The sequence below is a fragment of the Daphnia magna genome, linkage group LG10 (genome assembly GCF_020631705.1).
Source record: "Daphnia magna isolate NIES linkage group LG10, ASM2063170v1.1, whole genome shotgun sequence".
In the NCBI taxonomy this organism is placed as follows: domain Eukaryota; kingdom Metazoa; phylum Arthropoda; class Branchiopoda; order Diplostraca; family Daphniidae; genus Daphnia; species Daphnia magna.
Window position 1 is genome coordinate 484,584 of NC_059191.1, and position 26,682 is coordinate 511,265.

The 26,682-nt window shown below is 39.5% G+C and overlaps 2 protein-coding genes and 2 long non-coding RNA genes across 17 annotated transcripts; 1 reads left to right on the plus strand and 3 right to left on the minus strand.

Annotated features, from left to right (window-relative positions):
* Window positions 1-34: 34 nt before the first annotated feature.
* On the plus strand, window positions 35-22,551 carry LOC116932406. 11 transcript variants are annotated; one of them, XR_006652317.1, is made up of 12 exons: window positions 95-162; window positions 223-368; window positions 462-671; window positions 18,089-18,442; window positions 18,514-19,264; window positions 19,360-19,512; window positions 19,578-19,834; window positions 19,905-20,706; window positions 20,766-20,959; window positions 21,025-21,131; window positions 21,237-21,378; window positions 21,721-22,551. It is a non-coding gene; the product is annotated as an uncharacterized LOC116932406 (long non-coding RNA). The 11 variants fall into 11 exon arrangements; XR_006652318.1 differs by having other exon boundaries at window positions 18,514-18,640; window positions 18,719-19,264; window positions 20,766-21,131; XR_006652320.1 differs by having other exon boundaries at window positions 18,514-18,640; window positions 18,733-19,264; window positions 20,766-21,131.
* On the minus strand, window positions 1,259-6,319 carry LOC116931666 (dopamine receptor 2). 2 transcript variants are annotated; one of them, XM_032939268.2, is made up of 6 exons: window positions 5,871-6,319; window positions 5,681-5,762; window positions 4,215-4,924; window positions 3,949-4,140; window positions 1,888-1,981; window positions 1,259-1,541 (listed from the first exon to the last, which is right to left on the minus strand). In XM_032939268.2, exons 1-6 carry the CDS (start codon window positions 6,188-6,190, stop codon window positions 1,419-1,421), a joined length of 1,521 nt encoding a protein of 506 aa, XP_032795159.2. In that variant the 5' UTR covers window positions 6,191-6,319; the 3' UTR covers window positions 1,259-1,418. The 2 variants fall into 2 exon arrangements, with proteins under 2 accessions (XP_032795159.2, XP_032795160.2); XM_032939269.2 differs by having other exon boundaries at window positions 1,259-1,538; window positions 5,871-6,318.
* LOC116931669 (dopamine receptor 2) lies at window positions 10,681-13,984 on the minus strand. 2 transcript variants are annotated; one of them, XM_045180307.1, is made up of 7 exons: window positions 13,589-13,984; window positions 13,398-13,479; window positions 12,303-12,775; window positions 12,077-12,145; window positions 11,811-12,002; window positions 11,158-11,251; window positions 10,681-11,025 (listed from the first exon to the last, which is right to left on the minus strand). In XM_045180307.1, the coding sequence occupies exons 1-7, from the start codon at window positions 13,900-13,902 to the stop codon at window positions 10,846-10,848; spliced, it is 1,404 nt and encodes a 467-aa protein (XP_045036242.1). In that variant the 5' UTR covers window positions 13,903-13,984; the 3' UTR covers window positions 10,681-10,845. The 2 variants fall into 2 exon arrangements, with proteins under 2 accessions (XP_045036242.1, XP_045036241.1); XM_045180306.1 differs by having other exon boundaries at window positions 10,881-11,022; window positions 12,077-12,775.
* A 667-nt stretch (window positions 22,552-23,218) lies between the features above and the next one.
* LOC123477067 lies at window positions 23,219-25,574 on the minus strand. 2 transcript variants are annotated; one of them, XR_006652329.1, is made up of 8 exons: window positions 25,348-25,574; window positions 25,164-25,242; window positions 24,949-25,085; window positions 24,636-24,887; window positions 24,042-24,563; window positions 23,807-23,954; window positions 23,506-23,741; window positions 23,219-23,438 (listed from the first exon to the last, which is right to left on the minus strand). It is a non-coding gene; the product is annotated as an uncharacterized LOC123477067 (long non-coding RNA). The 2 variants fall into 2 exon arrangements; XR_006652330.1 differs by having other exon boundaries at window positions 25,336-25,574.
* Between the last annotated feature and the right edge of the window lie 1,108 nt (window positions 25,575-26,682).

A 26,682-nucleotide genomic window follows, 5' to 3' on the forward strand; every position in this document is an offset into this window, starting at 1 on the left:
CGTATTTTGGCGCCCAAATTTTTAATTTTATTCACTTCTCTTCATTAATATCGGTTTTGAAAAACTGGCAATGGTGGCAACACTGCAATATCCTGTCATCATTAAATTCGAATGTCGTAAGAACAGTCGAATTTTACTGTTCCCAATTTCCACGTGATCGAGGTAAGATCTGAATTTGCTCAATGTCTAATAAAGGTATTTTTTATTGCAAATTATGTGTAGAGAGGCATGAAAGCGTATGAAAGGCCAACATGCTCATTAACGAGCAGAAATTTCAAAGCAAGGCACATATTGAATGTAGATAGTCATTTTCGGAGGAATCGAGCATGCTTTGAAAGGTTGATTTCTTCAAGGCTGTTTCTGCATGTGTGAGCATTCTCTTTGTGGAAAAATATAATTATTAGGAAAGGGTTGGCCAAGCATAAAAACCTGATTTTTTTCTTGTTCTTCAACTTTTTCAGGCACACACAACCATGATGCTGTCACTTTTTATTACGCATCAAGCATCCAAAGTGTCATCATTTGCAGCCCTAAAGAGAGAGAACCCCACTCGCACATTTGAGTGTTGGAACAGAAGCCATCTCAACTTTCTTTTCAACAATCGTGGGGTAGACCCAATAAGAAAAAGTGTTGATGTCAGACTTTGGGTGGCACTTCAAGTAAATCTCAAGGTAAGTGTGTGAAACAACTTTGTCTCATTAGTTGTCTAGATTTGAACATGTCTGGGGTTCAAGAAAGTTAAGTTAGGCCTTTTAATTTCATTGCGTAACACTGCTGAACTTCTTTCACCAAAAGAAGTCAAACCCATGGTGTATTTGCTTTGATCAACTTTTTGTTGTTTTCCTAGTAGGATCGATGTCGTAGCCTCAGACTTTTTGCCATTGATTATTAGATTTGCACTCGTGGCACATGTCTTAATAGTGTATTCCATTTTTCCTTTTTATTTTTTCTTCACGTTTGCCTGTGATTGACTGACCTTGTAATCTATCCCCATAAGAGAGATTGGTGAAACGGGATCAATTCCATTTTTTTTTTTCCCTTTTGATTTCGCAAAAAAGAAATCCGCTGATTGGATTCTCGTGTGTGTGCGCGCGTCTCTGCAGTTTTTTTGCAAGATGTTGGTTGGTAAAAGAACAAACCCTTTGATTGTTCCTCTTTTTCTAGACACGATTGAACGCATTTGACCTTTTTGTTTGACACGAAGAACGTGTTTCTTTGCATTTTTCACACGATATCGATCCCTCTCAACATTATGAAAGAAACCCAAAAGACATTGTATTTTTTTTTTTATCCTGCTACTCGACAGGTATACGTGCTGTACTGTACATCGACTCATAAAGGGTTTTTTTTTTAAAACATAACATGGAACGTTCAATCATTGAAGGGGAACCGTATCATTGGATGAAGGGAGGAAGTAATCACATGGGGAAAGAGGTCGAATGATGACACAATGACGTAAAACTGGGACTAACAGTCATCTGACTGAGCTGCGAGTTACTCGGTGTAACATGAGATCGGCTGTGTGATCCGACAAGATGCTGCTACAACAAACAAAAAAAGACATTTTCATTTTTCTTTAGTCTCAATATAAACATCTAGACAGTGAAACGTCAGCTGCTCACGTCATGAATCTATTTTTTCGGCAGAGGGGATTTAAATTATTCAGGACGTCTTAAATAGTACCGAATTTTTTTATTTTAACAAATGCGATTCATTCAGATTTTTTCGTGACACTAGGCGATCGATACCTGACAGAAAAAAAAAACGGTGTGCCCTGCTAAACGTGAGATAGCTTATGCGCTTGACTATTTGATTATAACGAACAAAGAAAGAGACGACGTGCAAAAAGGATCAATAACGTAATTACGTCGATACTCTGTTACTCACGTTTATCGTATTGTTGCTCCCGGATTTAGCGCTGTGCCTCTTCCAGCGATGGAACAAACGAGGACAGCATCCGCACAGAATTCTTGCAAATGCCCTGCAAAAATTACACACGAATTAAAATCTGGTTTAAATGGCTTTTCTTTTTCTTAAAGAGACGTATTGCATATCTTTTGTCATCCGCGGCCTTTTGTCAAACTGTTTATATTCCGATGGTTTGGATAACTCACGTCTCTCGTTTGTTCCTTCCTCAATTGACGTCAGCTTTTTTTTTTTTACATTTTAAAAAAACTTTTTCATAAACAAGGTTCTCTTTTGTTGTTATTGTTGTCGTTATTCTACTTTTTTCACAGTGTTTCTATGCATAAGCAAACAGGGTCTTTACATGGCCGCAGGGAAAGATAAGAAAAGGAAGCCATTTGTTGTTTCCTTTTTTTTTCAAAACACATGTAAAGAATGCCAACCGATTTTTATACCTTTTACTTCCAACACATGCAGCAAGCACTTGAAAAGTTCAAAATGGTGACAAACCGTATTCAATAGCACCAATATTTGACGAGTCAATTTTGATCAAAAGAACTTTTTCCAGATTTTTTTTTAGATTTACCCTATCGATCGCGTCAAATGGCGTCCATTTCTATAAAATTCTATCGGAGGAAAGCGGGAAAGAAAAAAAAGATTGTGGTATACTGATCAGGCCATCCTCTAACCAACCGGAAGAAAGGAAAAAAAAAATCAATTCGTTTGAACGGCAAAAATTGAATTTTCGCAGGAAGTTGCATTTTCTATTTTCGTTGGAAGGAACTTTTTCTTGTTTACCAAAAGGGGCGGTGGGGGGTGGTGGTGCTGACTTCGTGAAAGACGATGCCTGTTTTATATTTTTGGCCGTGTTTTGCATAACGGAAACAAGTCACCTCTTCAGTTTCAAACCAAATAGTCAAATCCTTTAGCCTTCGTTTATTTTTAAACAAAATAGTGCGGGATGGAGTGCAATAAATTTTGTTTCGTAAAACTTGCATTCTGTCGTAATCGGAAAATGCTGATTAAAATATTTATCAATGCGATTGGCAGTTGTTTTTTTTTTCCCAATTTTCCGTATGGATTGAGAGAGATTCGTTTTTTCGATGGAAATTTAAAGTTCATTTAGTGAAAAATTGCCATTACATAATTCCCAAGAGTGCTTCATCAGCTATCGATTTAACTAATTGCCAATCGTGTGCACCACTTTTCTAATTCCCTTTGGAAATCTACTTTAAAAAAAAAAGTAAATATCAACTAAAATAGGGAAACTCAATTATTGTGCAGCTTTTCTCCATAAAAATCGTTCAATAATAGTAGAAAAGAGATTAAACAGTATTGGAGAACAAGGCAAAGTTGATTGATCAAAAGGAATTATCCGCTTTTGCTATCTCCTCCGACACTGTCGATTATGCGCCCTCTTTCAGTTTGACCTTATTCCCAGCTTTTATATAACACGTTTTCATACATCAAACCCAAAAAAAGAAGAATATTATTGACGGCGTGTCGAGATCGGGCATATTTTCGACACGCAAATCCAATCAACCCCGTGGAACAGACGCAAGTGTCGACTTACATCTTTTTGTTTTGTTTTCTTTTTCTTTTTTTTTTTGCTTTTCTAGTCCTTTTTTCTTTTTCATTGGCTGGACGTTGGATGTTTATTTCTTGATCCAGCAGACGCCTCTTTTTGGCGCACGTTGCTGTTATCCATCACTTGATTATTTGGATGTGAGAGCCGATAGGATCCTGATTCTGTGCGAGTGTGGATATATTCCCGATGACATTGAGTCTCGCCCATTCCACTTTTTATCGGCTCTTTGTTCCTTAATTCTTTGCCCCGAGGTTAACGTATGCCTCCTGAGCAAGCGCCTCGGCTCGTAATGGAATTAGCAAGAGGATTCCATTAACCCATTAAAATTTGTGATGACATTCGCACCCAGTACTCCCGTTCGTTTGTATTTGTTTGCTCTCGTCCGCTTAATTTTGAAAAACAAAGGGCGGGGGGCGTTGTGTGTGAGAGATAAGTGATTTCGAGATAGATCCTACCTTCTGAAATCCCGTGACCAGCACGCGTAGATGACGGGGTTCATTCCGGAATTGATCCATCCGAGCCAAGTGACGACGGTGACGACCCGTTCCGGATTGTGGATGCACGACTGACAGAAAGCCGATAGCAAATTGGTGACGAAGAAAGGCAACCAGCAAGCGATGAACACGCCCATCACGATGCCCAACGTTCTAATTTTTTTCGTAAAATCAAAATAGTTCGATTCAATTTTGAAAAGGAAATGTAATTGGGTTATCAAATTTACTTGGCTGCTTTGCGTTCTTTAGCGATTTTTGCTAATTTTCGACTCAAGTTCATTTTTGCGATGGGCAACCTTGCGGATGCGTCGCCATCGACCGACGAAGAAACGGACAGCGTAGCGATTGGTGCATCCGAAGGCGAATGATGACGATCGATTGTTTGATGAGTTTGTTGAGATGATTCTTGTATTTCTAAAACGTTATTGCGTGCCGACGTAGGCGATGGATCCATGGCCAGTGAGTGACGACCGGCCGCTTGATAAGTTAGAAGAGCGGCAGCTGCCGCGCACCTTCGGTTGTCGGATGCGACACGTCCACCTCGATGGATCCGCAAAGTTAATAATTCCATAGTTTCAGCTGTTCCCACTCCGCCTTTTGCCGATTCGCCTGTTGAGGACATTGCGACTTGTTTGATGCCCAGTCGGAGCGATCGCGACTGGGCAACAGCTGCCCGGTAAATGCGGTAATAGGTGAACACCATGACGGAAAGCGGACCGTAGAAAGAGACGGTGGAAGAGAAAACGAGGTATCCCACATCGTCGGTGAACACACAGTGTTCCACGACGGCAGGCCCGTCTTCGATGACGGCCACCGCTCTCCACCACGCGATGGCCGGGAAACTGATGAGGCTGGAACAAACCCAAACGAGCGCAATAAAACAAGCAGCTCGTTTGGGAGTCATCCGGCCCGGATAAGTGAAAGGATCCGTGATTGCCTGTATTTGAATTTGAAGAATTTTGTTTCAGATTGATCAAAACATTTTCTTATTGGGTGAACGACTTTTCTTGCTTATTTTTGTTTCTTTCGGATAGGTGCTTAACATCTAACGCAATCGAGGCAAGCAGATCTCGCGTTGTTTCTTTTTTTTTTTTCAAAATATCTTTGCAGATCCTGTGCGATCTGTTTGGTGCGGTTATTATGAATGTCAGGACGACGTAGTTCGTCAGTGGATTCAAGTTTTCATCGTGCAAGAAACTCGCAGGAAATCAAGCGAACGCAGAATTGGCATTCTTTGATCTTCACTGCGTCAAACTGTCGTCTTCGTTATCGCGCCAAGATCATTTTCTAATAACATCTTTAATCCGCCGCTGTGAGATGTATTTTTGTTGTCTTGTTAGCGAATTTTCAAAGTTGTTCCAACCGCGCAGGAACGCGGGGCTTGCTTAGGGTTCATCGAGTTTAAGAAATTCTTTTCAGGTGTGTAAGTGGGTGGGTGGAGGGTTATGTTTTTTGGATGAATAATGAGAGCGTCTTCTCTTCATGGAATTATTTGTCGCTGTTTTTTTTTTATTATTAGATGAAGACGTGCCATCCGACTAGATACTTTATGCATCTAGTTATTATTTGTCTACGTGCTAAAGAGCGACGATTATTTTATGTTTCTTATCCATTTGAAAACGTTAGAAATCTGAAGCTTTTTTCTTTGACGGGTTTATCGGAATTTCGTTAGATTTTTTAGGAAAATAATTACCCAATAGCGATCCATGGAGATGACGCAAAGATTGAGGATAGATGCGGTGCTGGCCAGGACGTCGAATGAATGCCAAACATCACTGTAAAGAATAACGGGGGGGGGTTGGGGGGTGGGTGGGGAGATGATGTCATTTGCAATGGACTGTGTACGCGGAAAAATAAAAAAAAACAAACCAATTCTATCATACCAGAGATCACGGCCGAAAAGCCATTGTCGGTCGGATTGCATTTCCACTGCGGCGCTGAAGGGCATGACGATGGAACCGACCAGGCAATCGGCCACGGCCAGCGACATGATGAAATAGTTTGTCACCGTGTGCAGGTAACGTTCTCGTGCCACTGCGGCGATGACCAAGGCGTTGCCCAGGATGGTGGCCAAACAAAAGGAGAATAACACTAAAGCTAGAATCGGATTGCCGTCGTCTTCGTTCAGCACGAAACTGATATTTTCCGTTGAATTGTTGTCATCCAACAGCGTCACATTTGAAAGCACCGCCGCCACTTCCATGATGAAATGTTTTTCGCTATTTAAATTCAAATTTCCCGCGCACTTCAATCGCGATGAAAGGAGAGAGGATATGGGACACGCGATCACTTAAATGATACGTGTCCTACATGTTCCGTTGAACGCTCCCGACTGTGGGTCGCCTTGCCGTGTGGATTGGTTCTCTACGCTGGGATTGATCTTCCGCGCAATCAAAGTGGCGCACGATTCCGCCTTAAAATTCTCGTCGTCAATTTGAAATCATTTCTTATTCTTTTGTTGCAACTTTAATTTTTTTTTCTTCTCATTTTATTGTTTTCCCCTTGAATATTTCGAGTTCTGAAATGTTTTGTGCTTAAGTTCTTTTTGGCCCTCAACGTATTTGGGTAGGGGGGAAGGGGTGAAATTGAGCGATTTGCGTGTAATCGACACTTAGTTATAATTGATTTAATTTGCTATTCAACCCTTGGGTTTTGATTATGTTTCAAAATTAGATTAATATGTCTTTGAGATGAAACAATGACATTGACACTTGCCATGGTTTTGTGCTGAACGCAGCCAAAAGTCAGTCTTGCCATCCCAAGAGCAAGGATCCAATTAAATTTGAAACCCTCTCCCGTTCAATCTTACACTGCATTTGCTTATTGACTGAAGCTGAAAGTATCAGTTTTCTTGATTTCTACGAATCGGCAGATATACATTGATGCCTTTTTGTTTTGTTTTTTTGTGGTAGGGAGTGGGGGTGGGGGGGTCCTTTTTTTTTTCAACTTTTCAATGGGAGTCTAGTGTGATGACGTTCGTTGTGACTGTTGATCTTCGTCGACTCTAACTTTCAAGCTTGCAGACGTCATAGTTGTAATGTAACAGCACTCTGAGTGCTAGCTGCAAGGGGGATTTCTAAAAATACGTTTTCTATGTATCTCAATTACGATATTGCGGTATTTAAAAAACAAAGTTTTGCAGATCCAGAGTGGAAATGAATTAAAAAGAGAAAAGAAAAAAAAAAATAAATGGTGAAATCTGATGCAAAAACCCAGCGATCGTTACTCGAAAGACTTGAAACAACATTGTCGTAGGAAGATATTATAGTCAGCTCGTTACGGTGTACTATAGGATAGGGTCTATTAATTCGCGCAAACCGCAGATTTTGGTTTTGATTATGACGATGCCCGTTAATCGTGTTCGGATGACGACCATGTTGGTACATTGACACTGTCAAAACCTTTGTTGCATGTTTGAATTTTCGCCGTACGGGTGCGATGGGAAAGGACACAACTTATTATTCAAATTGCGATAATTGGCGGTAGAGTGCAGCTTGCCATCGCATCACGCTGGCAAGTGAATTGAATTTAGCAATCACGCAGCTACAGTGCTCAGTTGCAGTTGAATTTATGTCGCTCTTATGAAATAGGGTAGTGAGTCAAAACAGGTGGAGAAGGAGCCTGTTTCAGACCGTGTGGAGTTGAATTAAATAAGAGTTCGCGGAATGGAAAATAATTGAGGGGGTGGCGGGTGGTGGGTGGCGCTGACGTGAAATGCAAATGCACAGCACAAGAGCTCTCGTGCTTATAATTGTTTCACATTACCCCAAAGGAACGACGAATCTCACTAGCTAATTTGCAGCCCCTTTATGCCGGTTGTAATGTACGATCTGAATTTGACATAGAACGGGACTAAATGAGTTTGCTTAGTGGCCATTATTTCATTCCCTTTTTTGTTTCCCATGCGGAATATTGAAATGGAATGTAAAGGACAGACGGGGCTGGTAAATATTCACGTAATCATTTTTGTAAAAATGAAATATGTTATCATTGCGTAACACAGTCAAGAACGGAATTAACAAGTCAGCTTTATGCGCAATTAAATTTCGTTCCGTTCGATGTGTCTGGATAAGTTCACAGTTTTTTGTTTTGAGGGGGTGGTGTAATTTGGAAACTTGACACTTGACATATCTGTCTGTCGTTGTACAGCCGATTTCGCACAACTTGATGAAGTACTTACTTGATTCAACTTTGCACTCGCGCTGTGACTTTTGATTTTCGAATAGAACAAGACGTTGAGCCTCGGTTATAGTTTTCGGGTGAGGTTTCAATGTCACACGAACTTTTCATTTTGCATTAGCCAAGTTGAATTTAGTTCAAAATGTTAACCGTTGGCGTATGAAAAAGGTAGACGTGGGATGTTTGGTAAGCATGGCAGGTAAAAATGTATATTGAACGATTCTCTCTCTTGATAGGCCACGTTCAATTTGCATACTCGATCCAAAATATAACAAATGAGTTTTTGAAAAAGAGCAAACTTTTTACCGGGTAATGCAAACTGTAATTCGATTCGCGTCGAAACAGTTCGATTTTCTATTGGTTTTCAACTCTGAAGTTTTTGTTAACGCCTATACTCGGGGTATCACTCGTTTATGATACCCCTGATAGCGAGTTCACCTTCCGTGTTCAAATCAACATTTCAGAGTCTGCTTCTATGTTTAGATCACCTCGAAACTGTGCTTCTTGATTTGCACCTGTTCACTTTTGTTGTTCATTAAGCGGGTCCATCAGTTAGACCTCGTTAGATGAAAGAATCTGCATCGCAAGGGAGAAGCAGAACTCAATTATGCGAATGGGACAATTTTTTGTTTTTGTTTTCTTTCATTTGCATCTTCAATGTTTGAATGGCGAATTGTCTCAATTCTTGATCTTGCTAAATACCTTTTGTGTAAATCAAAAGGAAAGGTCAACAATCCGTTGTATCCCGACATACAGCGCTTTAGTAAATGGGTAGGCGTTTGTTTTTTGTTCATTTTAATTGCCTTGTTTCTCTGTTTTTTTGTTTTTTTTTGCATACTTGATATCCCGAGGACGAAATCATTAGCGTCGGCTAAGTGTAATGGCATTCTAATGAATAAATCGCTGCATAGACGCATTTTTGCCGAGGGAAAAAGTAGGATTCATTATTTCCCCCCCTGGATGCTGGGAATTCACTTCTCAATTCCCTTAAAGCATTTCAATTTAGCTCGATCAACAATTTTACATTATCAAATGTGTTTGCGTTAACTAGCTACCTTCAGGCTTTTTTTATTATTTGTTTTTTTTAAGCTTTCGTATTTCTGACGTTTCAGCAAAGCTCGTAAGCAACAACAAAAAAATTGCCGAACAGAAGTTTATTTATTTCAAGCCCCAAAAAAGTTTATCCGGATTCTACTCGCAATCAAACTTTGTTGTTTTGTTTTTTGTTATTTTATCAGCCCTAACTCTGCGGGGGGGGCACATCCAAATTTTTGCATCATTTTCAAAAAGAATACGTTCATTATTTTATTTGTATTTTTACCTGGGAGCTGTTGAGATTGCGTGTTCCAATGCGGTTCCGGGAAAAAAGGATATCCTTGCGTCAGAGGGGATGGGGGGGGGGATGTGAAGAAATTTTATTTTACGTTGTCGCGTTACGTTTTTTTTTGTTTTTTTTAATTACTGTTTTGTCATTCATTAACGAATGGTGCTGTGTGTGTCATCAAAGGCATATTTACAGCCATGCACAAACAAGCGTAGGTGTGTTATTCATTCATTGAAGAAGAAGGGGGGGGGGAGGATCGTGAGACTCAATTTTGCGTAACAAAAGACGACAATCATGAATATGCGTTGATTGTTACTGAAGATGGCGCATATGTCGCTTTTGCTTTCTGCGCGGATCAAGCAGAATGCAGACGACACGCGCAATATTCTTACGAATGTGCCTCTTTTGCCGAGCAAAATTTGAATTCCCATGATTTGAAACGTCTTATTTCTGCGAATAAACCATGCATAGCAAATGTTACGTTTTGCTTCTAGCTGGGAGCCATTCAATTGGGTCCCGAACGCACTAAAAAAAGAAGAGAAATGACTTGAGCAGGACAAAGAAAATAGGAGAGAGATTTGCATGTCGACATGAAAGTTCGTTCAGTGGCAAATTTTGTAGTCCGTCGTGTTTCGGGTCGGACAAATTGTCTCGAATGGTGCCAGTAAAATGACGTCATTTTATCGAAACATTTCCTGTTGAATTTCGCACATCTTTTTTTTGTTGTCGCTCTTTTTGCTTTTACTTTTTTCAAATTTAGGGTCGAATTTTTGATTGTCCATTTTCCTCAAATTTGAAAAATTGACATCCTTGATTATGTTTAAGTTTTACAAGGCTCGAATGTTGTTGCCCAACGTTCTAACTGACGTACACATTTTATGAAGATTTCTGTATTTCAGGTTCGTTTAGGGTTGTGTCATTGAACGTCACATATCGATGTTTTTGAATGCCACAATTATCTGGTTGCCACGCTTTAAAAGATTGCCAAATTTAATTGTTCTTTAATCGCATCGCATAGCAAAGAATAGCGTTCATATAAATTTGGGTTTTTTCTTTCTTAATTTTGAATCGCTTGGATATGCAAGGGTTATCGGCAAATCCCAGCGTCAAATGCCGATGAATGCGCATTCATGCATATCAATGGCGGAAGTCATATCGGCATAGCCTCGGGGGTCTAGACATGATCAGAATGCGTTTCAGCGGCTGGTTGTATTGACATGTTTTTGCGCACGAAATGTGTATAGAGATCGATTCATCCTTGCAACAACAACCCAAAAGAGCGGAAATGAAACGAATCGACAATACAAAAAAAATCAATTAAAAATCAAAAATAATAAAAATGATGAAAGGCGGGATCACGCGGGAAAAGAGGCCGATGTGTGACACAGCGACGTAAAACTAGGACTGCCTATCATCGGGCTGAGCTGTGAAGCACTGGGTGTGGCCATTCCGAAACTGGCGTGAGACAGCGGACGATTTGATGCGTTCGAAATGGACGTGCCCGTTCCACCTCCGCTCACATTGTTGTGTTGCTGCTGCGACAACAAAGCATTCAGGGGAAAAAAGAACAAAAAAAAAAAAGATGTAAATTAATGTTGGTACTAGGGAAACCCGTCACGAAAGTCTGTTCCGTGTCGGGGGGTCCTCGTTACAAAGGATATACTCACGTTAATCGTGCTGTTGCTACCGGATTTACCGCTGTGCCTCTTCCAGCGGTGAAACAAACGGGGACAGCATCCGCACAGGATTCTCGCAAATGCCCTGTTAAAATATTGAAAGACGGAACGTTAAAAGAAAAAGATGCAAAGAAATGGCAATCCTTTGTAGTGTGACTACGCATAACAGATTCCCTTAAATATTTCAATTCCGGTCGGAAGCCTGCCCTTATTGTCGAATGGTGAAAGCATTTAAAGCGAGAGCTCTTTGCGGCAATAAAGCATGCGCAAAGTTGGCCGCCAGATAGGGCGTTCAGCCATCGAGTTGTCAACGGACACGTGTGATCCTCTTTTGTATTTTCATCTTCTACTGCGGATGTGATCCGTCTGCTGTTTTATTTGTCGCAAGTTGATGATTTGAGCATCGCATCCTGATGGTCTGCTATGCGCACATCGATCGCCATTTCCCCAGGACATGAAGGGTCCCTTATTGTGTTGCTCTCGCCATCAAATGAGCCACTCGAAATGTAAACTTGGCCATCAAACAGATGGCGGAATGGCCATAGCCGACAATGATTCTAATTATGCAGTGAAGTGATGATGGGAAACTATGGCCTAATTGATTTGCGTGCCGACCAGATGCGGATGACAATCAGTAGTTTTACCTTCTGAAGTCCCGTGACCAGCACGCGTAGATGACGGGGTTCATTCCGGAATTGATCCATCCGAGCCAAGTGACGACGGTGACGACCCGTTCCGGATTGTGGATGCACGACTGACAGAAAGCCGATAGCAAATTGGTGACGAAGAAAGGCAACCAGCAAGCGATGAACACGCCCATCACGATGCCCAACGTTCTAATTTTTTTCGTAAAATCAAAATAGTTCGATTCAATTTTGAAAAGGAAATGTAATTGGGTTATCAAATTTACTTGGCTGCTTTGCGTTCTTTGGCGATTTTTGCTAATTTTCGACTCAAGTTCATTTTTGCGATGGGCAACCTTGCGGATGCGTCGCCATCGACCGACGAAGAAACGGTACAGCGCTGCAATCTGCGCTTCCGGGGGGGAATGACGTCGGTTGTTTGTTTCGTGATGAGGCTGTTGAGATGTTTCTGGCAGTTGTAAAACGTTATTGCGTGCGGATGTAGGCGATGGCTGACGACTTGCCGCTTGATAAGTTAAAAGGGCGGCGGCCGCTGCACATCGTCGGTTGTCGGATGCGACACGTCCTCCGCGATGGATCCGCAAAGTTAATAATTCCATAGTGTCAGCTGTCCCCACTCCTCCTTTAGCCAAGTCGCTTGTTGAGGACATTGCCACTTGTTTGATGCCCAGTCGAAGCGATCGCGACTGGGCAACAGCTGCCCGGTAAATGCGGTAATAGGTGAACACCATGACGGAAAGCGGACCGTAGAAAGAGACGGTGGAAGAGAAAACGAGGTATCCCACATCGTCGGTGAACACACAGTGTTCCACGACGGCAGGTCCGTCTTCGATGACGGCCACTGCTCTCCACCACGCGATGGCCGGGAAACTGATGAGGCTGGAACAAACCCAAACGAGTGCAATAAAACAAGCAGCTCGTTTGGGAGTCATCCGGCCTGGATAAGTGAAAGGATCCGTGATTGCCTGTATTTGAATTTGAAGAATGTTATTCAGATTGATCAAAACATTTTTTTGTTCAGCGTAGAATGCGTTTTCTCTTAAACAGCTGAAACGCATCATTCTACTTGTTTTCTCGTGTATTTTCGGTGCATTTGTTGACTGGGCGTATAATTACTATTCATCACGATTGAAACACATTGACCTTCCGTCCTCAACGCACAGGAGTGGGTCTTCATAATTGATATCGAATCGGTCCTTCAGGTGAATTACGATTTGCTCAAGGGGCGGATCTAACGAAATCGAAAAAGAATCGGCATTCTTTTGATCTTAGTATCTCCGCTTTCAAAACATTCGTCTGCATTCTTGACAAGTTCTTTCCTCTTTTTTTTTTCTACATTTTTTATTTACTTCCGTTGCGCACATGATTTAGATTTTGTGGATCAACTTACAAAGTTCCCCTCCGCTTAGTGTCAACGCATCTGGGGGCGGCGGGGGGTTCATTATTTTTTTAGAAAAATGAGAAACACAATTTTTTGTATTCGTTTTGACGTGGGTGTTTCATTCTTGAATATGCGTCTCACATGATCATCAATTTTTCTGCGTGCTTCTTGATTCATTGATTCATTGCTAACTATAAAATAATTACCCAATAGCGATCCATGGAGATGACGCAAAGATTGAGGATTGATGCGGTGCTGGCCAGGACGTCGAATGAATGCCAAACATCACTGTAAAGAATAACGGGGTTGGGGGTTGGGTGGGTGGGGAGATGATGTCATTTGCAATGGACTGTGTACGCGGAAAAATAAAAAAACAAACAAACCAATTCTATCATACCAGAGATCACGGCCGAAAAGCCATTGTCGGTCGGATTGCATTTCCACTGCGGCGCTGAAGGGCATGACGATGGAACCGACCAGGCAATCGGCCACGGCCAGCGACATGATGAAATAGTTTGTCACCGTGTGCAGGTAACGTTCTCGAGCCACTGCGGCGATGACCAAGGCGTTGCCCAGGATGGTGGCCAAACAAAAGGAGAATAACACTAAAGCTAGAATCGGATTGCCGTCGTCTTTGTTCAGCACAAAACTGATATTTCCCGTTGAATTGTTGTCATCCAACAGCGTCACATTTGAAAGCATCACTTCCATTTTGGGAATTAAAAAATGCGCACGTGAAATGGTGGCAATGCGTTCGTCGTCAACGGGGTGGACGATCCGCTTCCTAGCAGATTCCGTCCACGACTGAACTGTATAGCGGCTATACTTCCGATGCGCAATATTGTTCGGCGCAGATCCGCTGCGGATCCCTCCGCAGCAAAGGAAAGCAAACAATAATTCCTCTTGCTTGCTCCACTCTTTCCCTCGTTTCAATTTTTTTTTTTTCTCTCCCCTGGACGCTGTAGTCGAGTTCATTTGTGATGACGACAAGATGGTTGAACTTGATTGAACTTCACTCTTGAAATTGGGAATCATCCAATCGACAAAAGCAGTTCCCTGAGACCAACCATTTCTTTATTGACATTTATTCAATCAAAGTTCGTCTTTCATATGTTTTGCTTGCCTCCTTTTTCTTGTATTTTACTATTCCCCAGCACCGATTGATCTCCGTAAGTTTCTTCTCTCTTCTCCTTCGATGATTGAATGCTATTTCATTGAACAGGGGACGGATTATACCCTTTGATTGAATTCAACTAGTATACCGAATTAGGACGTTAATGGACACAAGGCGATTAAAAGATGATGACGTAAAGATGCTCTAGCACATCTCCCGTTTGCTTCTTAAAAACTTGATGAAATATTCCCGAGAGATGGCAGCACGAGCTTTAATGATATATTTCATTCGCTTTCCTGAGAAGAAAAAACAAAAACAAGATCCTGTAACCGAAATTTATTCTTTAATTTCGCACAATGGATGGGTTCGTTAACTTTGCTGTGTATTATAACAAACTACGTTTGTTGATTGCGATCCTTGTCTTTTTTTGTGTGTGTGTGTGTGTGTGGAGGAGGTTGGCAGGACTTTGTGGTTATTCAAAAGAAAACAATGGCCATGCCCTGAGGGTTTTCTTTTGAACTAGTCGCTACAATCATTTGTAACTTGCGTCTTCAAAAAAAAAAATAATAATAAAGTTTACAACATTAAAAGGAACTATTATGAAAGGGGAGATTTATGAATCTTGGAGAAAACCTAAGATTTTTTTTTTTGCGCACTTTACGTCGAGGGCACGATTACGTAGGTAAATAACCTTTTGATCGGGTTATTATTAATGAGGGAGCAAGTCAAGGTTTTGAACTTAACGGGCATGTTGTTGACTTGCCAAGCGTTCACGCACGCACCCGTTGAGTCATAGTCGGTAGTCTATAATCGAATCCGTAGAATTTTATTATAATAAATAAAAATTGTCTTCTGCATTTCTTTAAACGAAAAAAAAAAATCGTTTCAGTTGTTTGTTTTTTTTTTTTTAAAATAATGATTCATTTTGAAATGTTTCAACCGACTGTGAAAAGATGATGTTGAATTACTAGGCATATCTGCGAGGCATTAGACATTTGATAGTTTCCTAAGATATGAGCCATTGTCTTGTTTTTTTCTTTTTTTTTTAACATTTTCATAGGCCATTTGCCTTTAAATATGCATTGACTTCCGGTTCATTATTTATTATGAAAAGCGAAGTTTATTGCGTATACACTATTTATCTATACCCTCAAAATGTTTTCTCACGCACAGCCATCGCAATTGTTTTTTTTTACTCGTTGAGAAATCCTTCAAATTGAAATGATTTCCGCACAATTCAAGTATCAAACGGAAACTATCGAATCCTTAATTTATTGAATAATGTGTAGCAACGGTGGCATTGTTGATTTATAAAGAGAGTGACTTATTACAAGTTTGTATGCCTTCCATGTTGAGCCTCCCATCGGATGAACACACACGTGCCAGCAGCCACACAAAGACATCTGGCAGCAAAGATTCTTTTTGATTTTCCTCTTTTTCTGTCATTGATTCTGGCCTCTTCTTTTTTTTTTTGTTTTTTTGTTTTTTGTTTATGACTTGCCAGCCTATTGGCAAATACCGCGTGATGGTAATAAAAGAGGCACGCAAGTGTGTACACACTTGACATCAAATATTGAGAGAAAAGCAATAAACTTTTGTGTTCTTCTTTTTCTGCTGGTAAATGTGGATAGGTGGCGAATTTTTCAATTACATTTAATTTTATGTCGATGATATTTTGCCTTTTTATCAGGAGGGTGGGGGGGGGGAGGGGGATTCTAATTAGACTATTTCATCCGAATTTTATAGTTTGTCTTATCCGTATCGTAGCTATTGTTCCGATTGCAGTCGGACTTTTCGCACTGGGCAAGTAGACTAAATTTGTTTAAGTAGCACTCTATTTGATAGTGATCCTTGTATGGGAACACTTCTTTCGTTTTGATGTAATACGCTTAAAAATGATCAACTTTATCTGGTCCGTATGTAAAGTATACGATGTCGTAAACGACTCCATTTGAATATGTTCTTTTTCAAGCGGATACTTGAATCTCATTTACATTTAGGGTCTTTTTTCTTTTTTTTAGTTTCATTTGCTTCTTGTATTTATTTTGATTTCTTAAAATTTAAGAAATGCATTTGGTCCTATTTTATTTCGTCTAACAGATGGCAGTAGTGTCATTTGTACGTGCACCGCGTCCAAAAGACATTATCTTTTATTATTGATTTGCCAACACGTTGAAATGTCTTATTTCCTTTGATCCATTGTTGTATTAGATGCTGTGAAACTGCGCATTCAAAGAGATCCCCTTTTTTCATTGGCAGTAGCTAAAACAATGTTATCGATGGCGGGTCCTGTACCAGGATGATATCATTACGTCCTTCACAGCGGAAGTTGGGGATATTCGCCATTTTATTTGAAAAAGAAAAAGAAAAAAAATCATTGATTGGACTATTCCAATCATGTAATTCAATTTTATTAGGCTCAATTCGCCACGAAATCCGTTTTCAATGGGCAGCTGATAGTTCTATTGAATCAACTATTCAATTTGCCTATTGTGTTTATCGATCGGCATTCGAGTCTGATTGCGGCATATAGGGTACTGCTGTCCTATTATTGCTAATGATATCATTGTTTTGATTGGGAAAAAAACATTGCACTACACATGATCAGCTGATTTTGAACAGAGGCCAACGGGAAAAAAAGCTTTTCATCCTCCCTTTCTTTTGACGACTTCAAAGTTGTTTGATTTTAAAGATGCCATTGCACAGGTCTCTTGATCCCTACCCGTTTTTTTTTTTTATCTGAAATGGTTTACAACAGCAGAATAATCATCAACGCGGTTCGAAGGGCGGGCAGGGCCGATCTTGAAGTGCACAAGGAAAATGGTATATGATTCGGATGTTATCCACACTCGTAGGGGTTTTTATTAATAATAGTCTTTATATCCGACGAATGGCTTTCCCAGTTTTACCGTCACATCCAATCATGCGTCGGCCTTAACACACAAATCCCTAGTCATTCATTATTGTGTTATCCTAGGCTTTTCCTATTTTTTTTTTATTTTTTCTTCCTGCAAAACATTCCATCTGATGTTTTTTGTGGTGGATTGACCTAGATAAAGATCCACAACTATACATCATCCGCTATTTCACAGCATCCGTAGATGTCCCTTCTGGGGTTCTGGCGCTCTATTGGTAAAAGGGCTGCCGGCGTCTAATGCAATCGGTGAACTCGATCGTACAAAAAAATAACAAAAAAAAAAGTCCCGACATTAGAGGGTGTGTGTGCGTAGATATCCGGTATAGCCAAGTAAAATGTTTGTGTTCTGCGTTTATATAGTGGGATGAATGATGAAGCGTCTAAGCTTCACATCTTGACAACCGGAGATGCTATTTCGTACGGTGCGGTTGGGCTTCCTTATAACCGGAAGAGGGGGGGGACCAACACTGTTAGAACATCGCAATGATTCCAATCCTTTTCTTTCTTTTCTTTTATTTTATTTTTTTCACTGTATCGACCTAAAGAGAGCAACTCATCTGGAATAACGTCTTTTACAAAGAGAGCCGAAATGTATCGCGCTAGAGGGGGTTAGTGACTCTTGCTGTCTGTGCTACATACAACAACTGCAGGAAAGAGAAGGAAAGAAATGTTTAACCCGTTGAATCTATCCTTGTAATCTAATATGGACAGTCGTATATAAAAAAGGGGAAACCGTATAATATTGTGCGTATGACCCTGTACTTTTTCTTTTTCTTTTTTTTTTTTTTGCTCAAAATGTCGGTGGATTGGTTTTATACGATGGTCATTTACTTTTTTCTTTTTTCTCTCTCTCTCTCTTTCGACAGTTGTGTGGATGCGTCGCACTTTTGGCGAGTTTTGGAGAAATAAACGAAGAAAGGTCGTCAAAAACGGAAGCTGTAGCCTTCGTGAAAAACAAGTTTCCCGCACGTCGTCGTCTGATTTTTTATTAGCGTCGTAAATTTCTGATTGATGCCGATTGAAGGCATTTTTACAATCTTGGAAAAAGGTCTAATCATATACTTGGCCCGTCAGTTTTTATCGATGCAGTAAAAAAGGAAAAAAAGAAAGAAAAGGGGGAAAGAAAAACGTTTACGTCTGTCTCATTATGTATACCCGATAACGTACACGACGACGAATTGTGATCGATTGCCGGAAACGGATGAATTGCTTCCAACACGGTAAATTTATGTCTTTTCGTTAAATTTCAGAATTTGAATGGCTCGTTGTCTTTTTCTGTGGTCTCCGACAGAGTTGAACTGGTCCATTATTTCAGTGATTGAAAGTGGAAATGCGGAATCAATTGATCGCGGACGACACTTATTTTGTCTATTTTTAGGAAGAGACGGGCAGAATCTTCTTGAAAACGGAACTGGACAGTAAGTAAATTTCAATTTCAAAATGACAAGAAGATTTATAGGCATTTTTCGACTCCTTTTCTTTTCTGTCGTTAAAAGTTGGGTGTAATCAGGAATGGAAGATTTGAGGCAATCGGTTAAACTGTTTTGCGTTGAAATTTCCCTATTATGATTCTATCTAGATGAGGAGTTACCATTATTAGTAAAAAAATTACCGCTAGATGGCGGGAAAACTCAACAACATGGTTTCATCAAAAGGAAACCGAAGTATGGATTTGAATTCCAACATCCGAGTAGCCCATCAGCTTCAAGTTCATTAAACAAACTAGATAATTGCACCCTTGACACAGTTCCTGCTACAGAATCAAATATTAATAGGAACAGCAATGTGGCAGCCAAGTTAGTGAATGTAGCTGAGCTAGAGCTAGCTAAGAAGAAAACAGAAGAGTGCAAAACAAATCTTTTGAAAAATGGGATTATTCACCATATGTGCGAACTGATCTCCAAGTGGTTGTTTGGGCAGCTATGGAGAAAAGAGAGGTTGAAATGTGTTAGCAGCTAGCATCCTTAAAAGAAAAAGTAATTCATACAGGTCCACAGTATTCAAAACAACTGGAAGCATTAAAGACAGAAATGAACTTCAATGTTATTTTCTTTTCATTTTACTAATATTATTTAGTTGTAGTAGCATTATGTGATATATTTGTGCTTGTTAATCATGAATTGTTAACATTTTTCAGGAATTAGAATTGGAGGTACAAGGATTCCAGCCTCCGTCCAAGAATCACCAAACAGAAGAAAATTCCTCAACATGTATTACATGAAAGCCATCTTATTTGGGAGCTATGTTTAATGTTGGTAATTATTTAGATCCTCTTTTGAAATGGCTAAAGGTAGGAGAAAATTGCTACAGTCAAAAAAGGAATTCAAACTGACCCTATCAAATGTTTCTGTCTAGACTCGACAGGCACTGAACGTAAAACTTAAAGTATGGTCTAAATACTTTATTGCTGTGGCTCAATTTGCAATTTCCTGTGTAGGAATGGATAACGCTACCGATACTGCAATTCTAATCGAAACATTCTAATTCAGCCTTCTGTCGCCCATGTACAACAACGGTAGATTGCTGATTTTTTTGTTCCTCTTCAGCAGTGAACCTGGTATAGCCGAAATGTTATGCAGCAACTTGAGAACTTGCAACAAGAGCGGGTCAAAGTATTTCAATGCTTTCAGTTGATAAAAATGATTTTCTTTAAGAGATTTTTTTTCCTCTCTCTCTCCGTAGGACGAAGATATTCTAATGTCAAATGGAGAACTTTTTTGTTGCTGGATCGTCCGTATTTTGCCCTTCGTCGAAAATCCAAAACAAGGCCGCTTTATTGAGGTCCTTCTTCTGAAGGAATGTTCGTCAAATTTGAAATTTGACGGTCATTTGAGCTCTCGTCGAGAGCCTTGGATTACTTATAAGCATTCATCAGCAAAAGGTGGACACTGTAACAGAAAAGCTTTAATTTTCCCGCTTAATATCAAACGGCAATAATGACACATAGACGGCAACACGAAGCATTATTATTTTTTATTTTTTTAGTTGAGAACTAAAACTATTTCTGTCAATTACGCAATTTTTGAATAACACTGAATCGAAGTGTTTCTAGCGCAAATTTCTTTTAAACTTAAATAACTCATAAACTATAAATCCCAAGTGAAAACAAACTTGATTTTCAGCATCCTCGTTAAGTTTTTAATCTACATTTTGTTTTTTAATAGCAATATTAAGGTTTGTGAAAAAATAAATAAATAAAGTCATGCTTATTCCGTCGGGCTTAAAATTTTGACTTGGAAATATGTTTGCCACTAGATGGCAGTATTGCATTGCTGATATAAACAGTGAAATAGAGAACGAGTTGGGAGTTTTTTTTTTTTTTGAAGTGGGTGAAATGGAGTTCTGTAAGAGATTTGAGAACAGCAAAGGTTACCTTAGGATTGTTTATAGCTTTTCAAGCACTTTCCTAGAAATGTCGGTAAGCACAAGTCGAACGTTTCTGGTTTTTCGTCCTTCTGGCTTATAGCACAGTTTCCAGTATGGGGTAATTCTATATCAATATTGACTGGTTCTTTTATTAATTCAAATTGAAAGATTACATAGCCAAGCAAAGCATATTTACTGAGAGGCAAAACAAGATCAACTCAATGATTATACAAAAAGAACATTGCCTGGATGAGCAAGTTTACTGTATCTGCTGTAGCTCAGACGGACCCACTACTGTGGTGAATGCATTCCTTGTTATATTATGTAAATAACTGCAACAAGTGTGACTTGATGAAAACCATGCCAGCTGTGTTAGTACTGAATCTATCTCACTTTTGGCCCCTAGGTGTCTTGTATTAAATTTTGTCTTTGACAGTAACATAAGAAGAGGAAATTGTTGGGAAACCCATCTTGAATGAAGCCAAATATTCCTATGTTGATGTTTGAGAGCCCAGCCTGTGAAATAATAATACAACGGAACAGGTCAGTTCTAGCTAGTGAGCCATTTTGATATTCGAAAAACAAAAAGATACACACTTAAGATTGACTAAAAAATTCTTTGTTTCTTAAAATACATTTTAACACCAGGAAAAGGCAAGAAGACATTGTTCCTTTGCTACTTCTGGGGACCACCATAACAACCAACAGCACATCACAGTTGTACTTTTGACATATTGCTTCAGTGGAGTTAGTACGGGAACACAACACTGACAGGCCATAGTTAAAAGCTGTAAGTTTAATCATGAATAATGCCACATGAATGCCAATTTTTATAGTAATCGTTAGCTATTCGATAGAGATTTTCGAAATTTCTTCTCCCGTTCTCACTTCTGAGATTGAATACTTATCATCTTCATAACTTTTAGTTTTGGTTTTAGAAAAACCAGGCTTTTTGTTTTAGAACACGAACATTTCATTAGCATCTCGAAAATCTTATTTGTTTTGTTTTAATATTTGAAGTTTCGTAAATATTGCCTGCCTTCGATGTACTTCTGAAAAATTTTCAGTCAATTGTCAAATAGTAATAAATGAACAAAAATGAGTGAAAAAACTGTTTGTTTTCTATTTCCAGTTTCAAGATTCTATGTTTCTACCTCCATCGCCTTGCCCGTCGTCTTGCCCGTCGTCTCGTCCGTCGCCTTGCCCGTCGTCTTGCCCGTCGCCTTGCCCGTCGTCTCGTCCGTCGCCTTGCCCGTCGTCGTGCCCGTCGCCTTGCCCGTCGCCTTGCCCGTCGCCTCGTCCACCGCCTTGCCCGTCGTCTCGTTCGTCGCCTTGCCCGTCGAATCGTCCACCGCCTTGCCCGTCGTCTTTTCCGCCGCCCAGCCTTCGCTTCGCCCGTCGCCCAGCCTTCGTCTCGTGACCCGCGCTGTCTTCACTTCGCCCGTCGCCGCCCCGTCTTCGCCTCGTGGTCGCCCCGTCACCGCCTCGTATTTTTGGTATCGTTGTATTTTTTTATGTGTAATTGTGTAGTATTAATTAACCCGTTGGCTGCCACCCACTTTGATCCCCTTTTTTTTTAAGCTTGTTAGGGTCCGGCAGCGCTGTTCTGCCCAATGGTCTATATGCCATGGGTGGGACAGTTGCACAAGCCGTGTGGCTCAAAGTCGATCGTCGAGGCAATGCACCAGTAGGGACTTCCCCCTTGTCGATGTGGTGGTGGTTGCCTGGGGTGTGCATTCCCATAACGGCTTCCATCATCATATCAGCCCGGACTTGTTTTCGGACAAGTCCCCCTTGGTCGCTATCCTTTCGATAGCGATGTAGCTAGTGTAGATTTAGTGGCGTGGCAGCCAACGGGTTAGTTTTATTTATGTATGTTTAGTATTGTGTTGTATTGTAAAATGTAAAAATTTTGTGGAGGATTTGTGGGTGGATGGAGGGACAATAAATACTTTAATTTATACTTTAATCTTGAATTTATTTTTAATGTAGAAACTGGGTGGGATCGAACCCTTGACATCCGGTACCTTAGTCAAATGCTTTGCCGCTGAGCCAACTATAACGTACTGATATTCGAAATTTATTCCTTAATAACCTTGTTTGTTGTGTATTAGTAGATATCCCAACAAATGTCGACTACAATTTGTATAGTCAGAAGTGGCACAGTGGTAGAGTGCTTGTCTAAGAATCAAAATGTCTGAGGTTCGATTCCCAGCAATGAGTAGGATGCTTCTAAAGTAATGGCTGTATGTGTTTCGTAATTATATTAACTTGTATCTGCAAGCAAGAGTTTTCCAAGATATAGCTTTATGACTTAATACGACGAAATTAACGAAAAATTTTTTTTTTACAAAGTTCAATTTTCCTTTTTTTTTTGTGTATATTTGGTACATTATACCTGTACAATAAATTGCATTGAATTGAACCACCGGGGAGATTACCCGGTGCGTGGCTAAGAGAAGCCGGAAAAGGATGGAAGGTTTCGGACAAGTTTTTACGTGAGCGATTAACCGTTAATTCGGATTTGTGGGTAGCCTCTTCGCCCTCCAATGATATCTCAGAACTTGAGGACCCCCACGTCCCCTTTCCGGACAGCGCACTCACAACCTTTACTGCTGATCACAGTAGGGGCATGACCCCCTACGGGCTTATTACAAGTCAAGGGGAAACGGGGCCACAGAAAAGAAGGGAGCCCAGATATGCACTTAATTTTTTGTTGTAAAAATACCAAAAACATGTGGGAAAATAAAAGAATCTGGAAACCTTCGGTCCTCCCTCCAACGAATTTCAGTTTCTGTTTACACCTGAACTCCATCAATATCATCTGCCGATTGATTACGATTACAAAATCTACACAAGTGAAATAAACATAAGTAAAACATTCTTGCTGATACAATTCTTAAAGATAGTAAAATACCTTGTACAGTATCCACCAACGACTCCTTCATACAGACACCGATGAAGGCATCAACGTTATTAGTGGTCTTGGATCAAATAAATAAGGGGCCATATTTCATCCGCGAGGAAGAAATACAGCGAATGCGTGAAGCTTGTCTCGTATCGACAATTTGTAAGAACGTTTAAAATAGATGACTTCCGAACGATCACAAATTTTCGGTTGCTCTAACACGCTGTTCAATTGTAACACAGCACCTAAATGTTGTACAAATGTTAAAACCTTGCAAGCAAATATAAAGAAACAAATAGTATCGTGCAACCTTATGTTCAATAAGCTAAAGATTTCAAGGCAATCTTTTAGCCGACGACTTGCTTTTCCACATTTACCCGTTGTCATGACGTAAGTTTCGTCATCGTAATTAACTTCCTTAACAGCCAGTTTTAACTCCCAAGATAGAAAACTTTTTTCTGTAAAATTAAATCAATTTTAATTTAAGTAATATTTTTATATGAGAACATCAGAGTTACCAGCAAGGCAACTGGCCTTCAATTTACCTTAATTTTGCCAAAACTCGATTATACGTTCAGGTTGATCAAATGCAGAGAAAAAAGCTGTCTAGATCGCGAAGCCTTCGTAATAGAACATTTTCCTTCGATCTCCATACGGGGCAGTTCGTTGTAGTTATAGATAGAAATCGTGTCATAGACATTAACAAACAATGATCAATATTTTCAAATTTCACATCTTTTAAATTTTTTTTTTGTACGGATAGGGATTAAATCTCATGGCTTGGGGTTTTATACTATGAAAGACCTACTCCAATATACACACAAAATGCAATTGTAAAATATCAAATGTGTAAATTGTAGTATACTTATAACAGAATAAAACCCTAAGGTGTGTGAGATTTTGATAGTTTACAAGATGTGAAATAAAAAATAAAATCATTCCTGTTTGCAAGTTTGTCAAATAATTCCTCTTTTCCCGTTTCTTAGGCTTCGTCGTTAGGTCTCGTCCGGTTTGAATTTCACTTGTTCCAAGACTGAAAAAAGTGGCTCTGAGTGATCCGTTGCGCTCTACCAGCATTTAAAAACAGAATCTTTCAATTAGTTTCAATGAAATACACTTAAATTGAATAAAATACATACGCATGGAAAAATTATCGCACGTAAGACCGTTTCTGTTGGAATGAACTTCGAATCAATGGAATAGAGGTGAAATAGTAGAATGGAAGAAGATTGAGGAGGGCTATTGTCGCCGGTTACTACGACACATATTGTTGAAATTCATGCGTGGGCTGTGATAGTGATTGAATACATGTCAACTATACTCTGCAGTATAGGAAATGTTACAACAAAGCAAGGATGATTCAAAAATGTGGAATTAGCCCAGTCGGCATCCTAAACAAATTCCAACGGAAAATGTTATTATCTTATACGAATTCTGTTTATTTTAGCTTACATTACACTGTGCCCGGTGTACTCTGCTTTTTCATCCTAGTAGAGATTGCTTTTCCCGGGTATCATCAAGTGATATCCTCTTAATAAACCGTAACCAATAGTTACGTTCGCCAGGTTACAGGAAAATTACGGTAAATACTATAAAATAATAAATTGTTGAAGTTATATAATACAAGTCTGAATGTCTCATGTATATTTATTAACAATATTACTCACCTTAAAAACAATATTTTGATAACAAAATAAAATCCTCTCCTGGCAATGTTAAGTACTAGTTTTAAGTTTGATTAAATTCCTGTCAGAACAAGCAAAAAATAATGGCTCAATAAAAACGCCATTGTTCTTCATTTAGCAATCCATAAATCCATTTAAAGAAAAGATAATATACCATGGCTTATACCTTACATGTACACCATTACACAAAGCTGAATCTTAAGTGTTATGCAATGCATGCTGCATGTTGAAAACAGGTTTACAGGATGTTCACAGGCTTCATTCTGGATATTTAAACTCCATGCAGATTCGCAGCAGAAACGCTTGAAACACATAAAAAAGAGATAATCAGAAGATGTGCCAACGCAAATGTCAATCAATGCGTATGATGCCAGAGCGTGACAACCTCCTGAATCACTTACACAAAAGGGATAGAGCTGTCATCTGGCGGCAGGCATAAGTGTAACGAAATATTTCGTTGCTACTACAAAAAGGAAAGGCTCACACCAGAGACGAACGGACTCACCTTTCTTCTCTGGCTCACACCTTCAAAAGAAAAAGAAATGCCGAATCGTTTTAGTAGCAGTAGGACCTACAATAACATAAACCAAATTCATCTAAACGTTTTCAAACTAACCTAATAGCTAATACCTTAAAATTTTATTCCGGGAAGCAACCAGAAAACCCTATGTTACGCAAAATATTTATGTTCCCCATTTATAAGCATAACCCATTACTATTGCGATGACAAACAAAAAAGGTTATCATTACAATTTTGATGGGATTATGGAAATGATTCTTCATTGATAATCCTACCCTCTTGTTTTACTAAAACACTGCTATTCGAAAAGAAGGGATGCAATAAACAAAATTAAACAGTGAATGCTTCTTTTACTAGTAAAAATCTACTAAATAGCTCAAAGAAAAGAAGAATTTGCCTATCTAAAAGCCCATTTTGCCCCATTATATAGTTTGAATCATCAAACAATAAATAACACAGATGCTGCACAATCGGATATCCGTATGACGGCAGAATGCTAGTAGGGCAGGTTGAAATTAATAATCTTAATAATCGTTAATGCAACAACTGGGCTAATACCTAAAACCACTTACCTTTCAATCAGTTTTCTGAAAATTATTCAAAGATGATAGAACTTGAAAGAATTACATGGTGAAACTAATGACATTTAACCTGTAAAAATTATACTACACATTATAAGTCTGTATAAATAACCTAGCAAACTTTCAAACCTACATAATCACTTGTGAGCTGTTTAGATTTCATGGTTGGTAAGCTTATAAACTCGGTCAGATATGGTGGTGATTGTGCTTCTTTCACACTAGTTATGCCTAGACCAAACAGACGTTAAGGCATGTGTCATTTACTGAGAGAAAACTTGGTTTCCATATTAAAAGTTTTAAAATTACTTTACTCTGTTTTACTAACCTGTAAAGCTTGTGATATACATCTATTTTAAATATTTAAATCGCGAAGCAATATGCCAGGAAAAACCCGCCGAAA

Excerpts from the sequence above, each read along its gene's own strand:
- LOC116931669 (XM_045180307.1), bottom strand. The coding sequence starts at position 13,902 with ATGGAAGTGATGCTTTCAAATGTGACGCTGTTGGATGACAACAATTCA. Across the intron at positions 13,480-13,588 it reads CTTTTCGGCCGTGATCTCTG|TGATGTTTGGCATTCATTCG; the intron begins GTATGATAGAAT and ends TATTCTTTACAG. Across the intron at positions 11,026-11,157 it reads GTAGCAACAGCACGATTAAC|CAGCAACACAACAATGTGAG; the intron begins GTGAGTATATCC and ends TTGTTGTCGCAG.
- LOC116931666 (XM_032939268.2), bottom strand. The coding sequence starts at position 6,190 with ATGGAAGTGGCGGCGGTGCTTTCAAATGTGACGCTGTTGGATGACAAC. Across the intron at positions 5,763-5,870 it reads CTTTTCGGCCGTGATCTCTG|TGATGTTTGGCATTCATTCG; the intron begins GTATGATAGAAT and ends TATTCTTTACAG. Across the intron at positions 4,141-4,214 it reads AAAGAACGCAAAGCAGCCAA|AACGTTGGGCATCGTGATGG; the intron begins GTAAATTTGATA and ends GAAAAAAATTAG.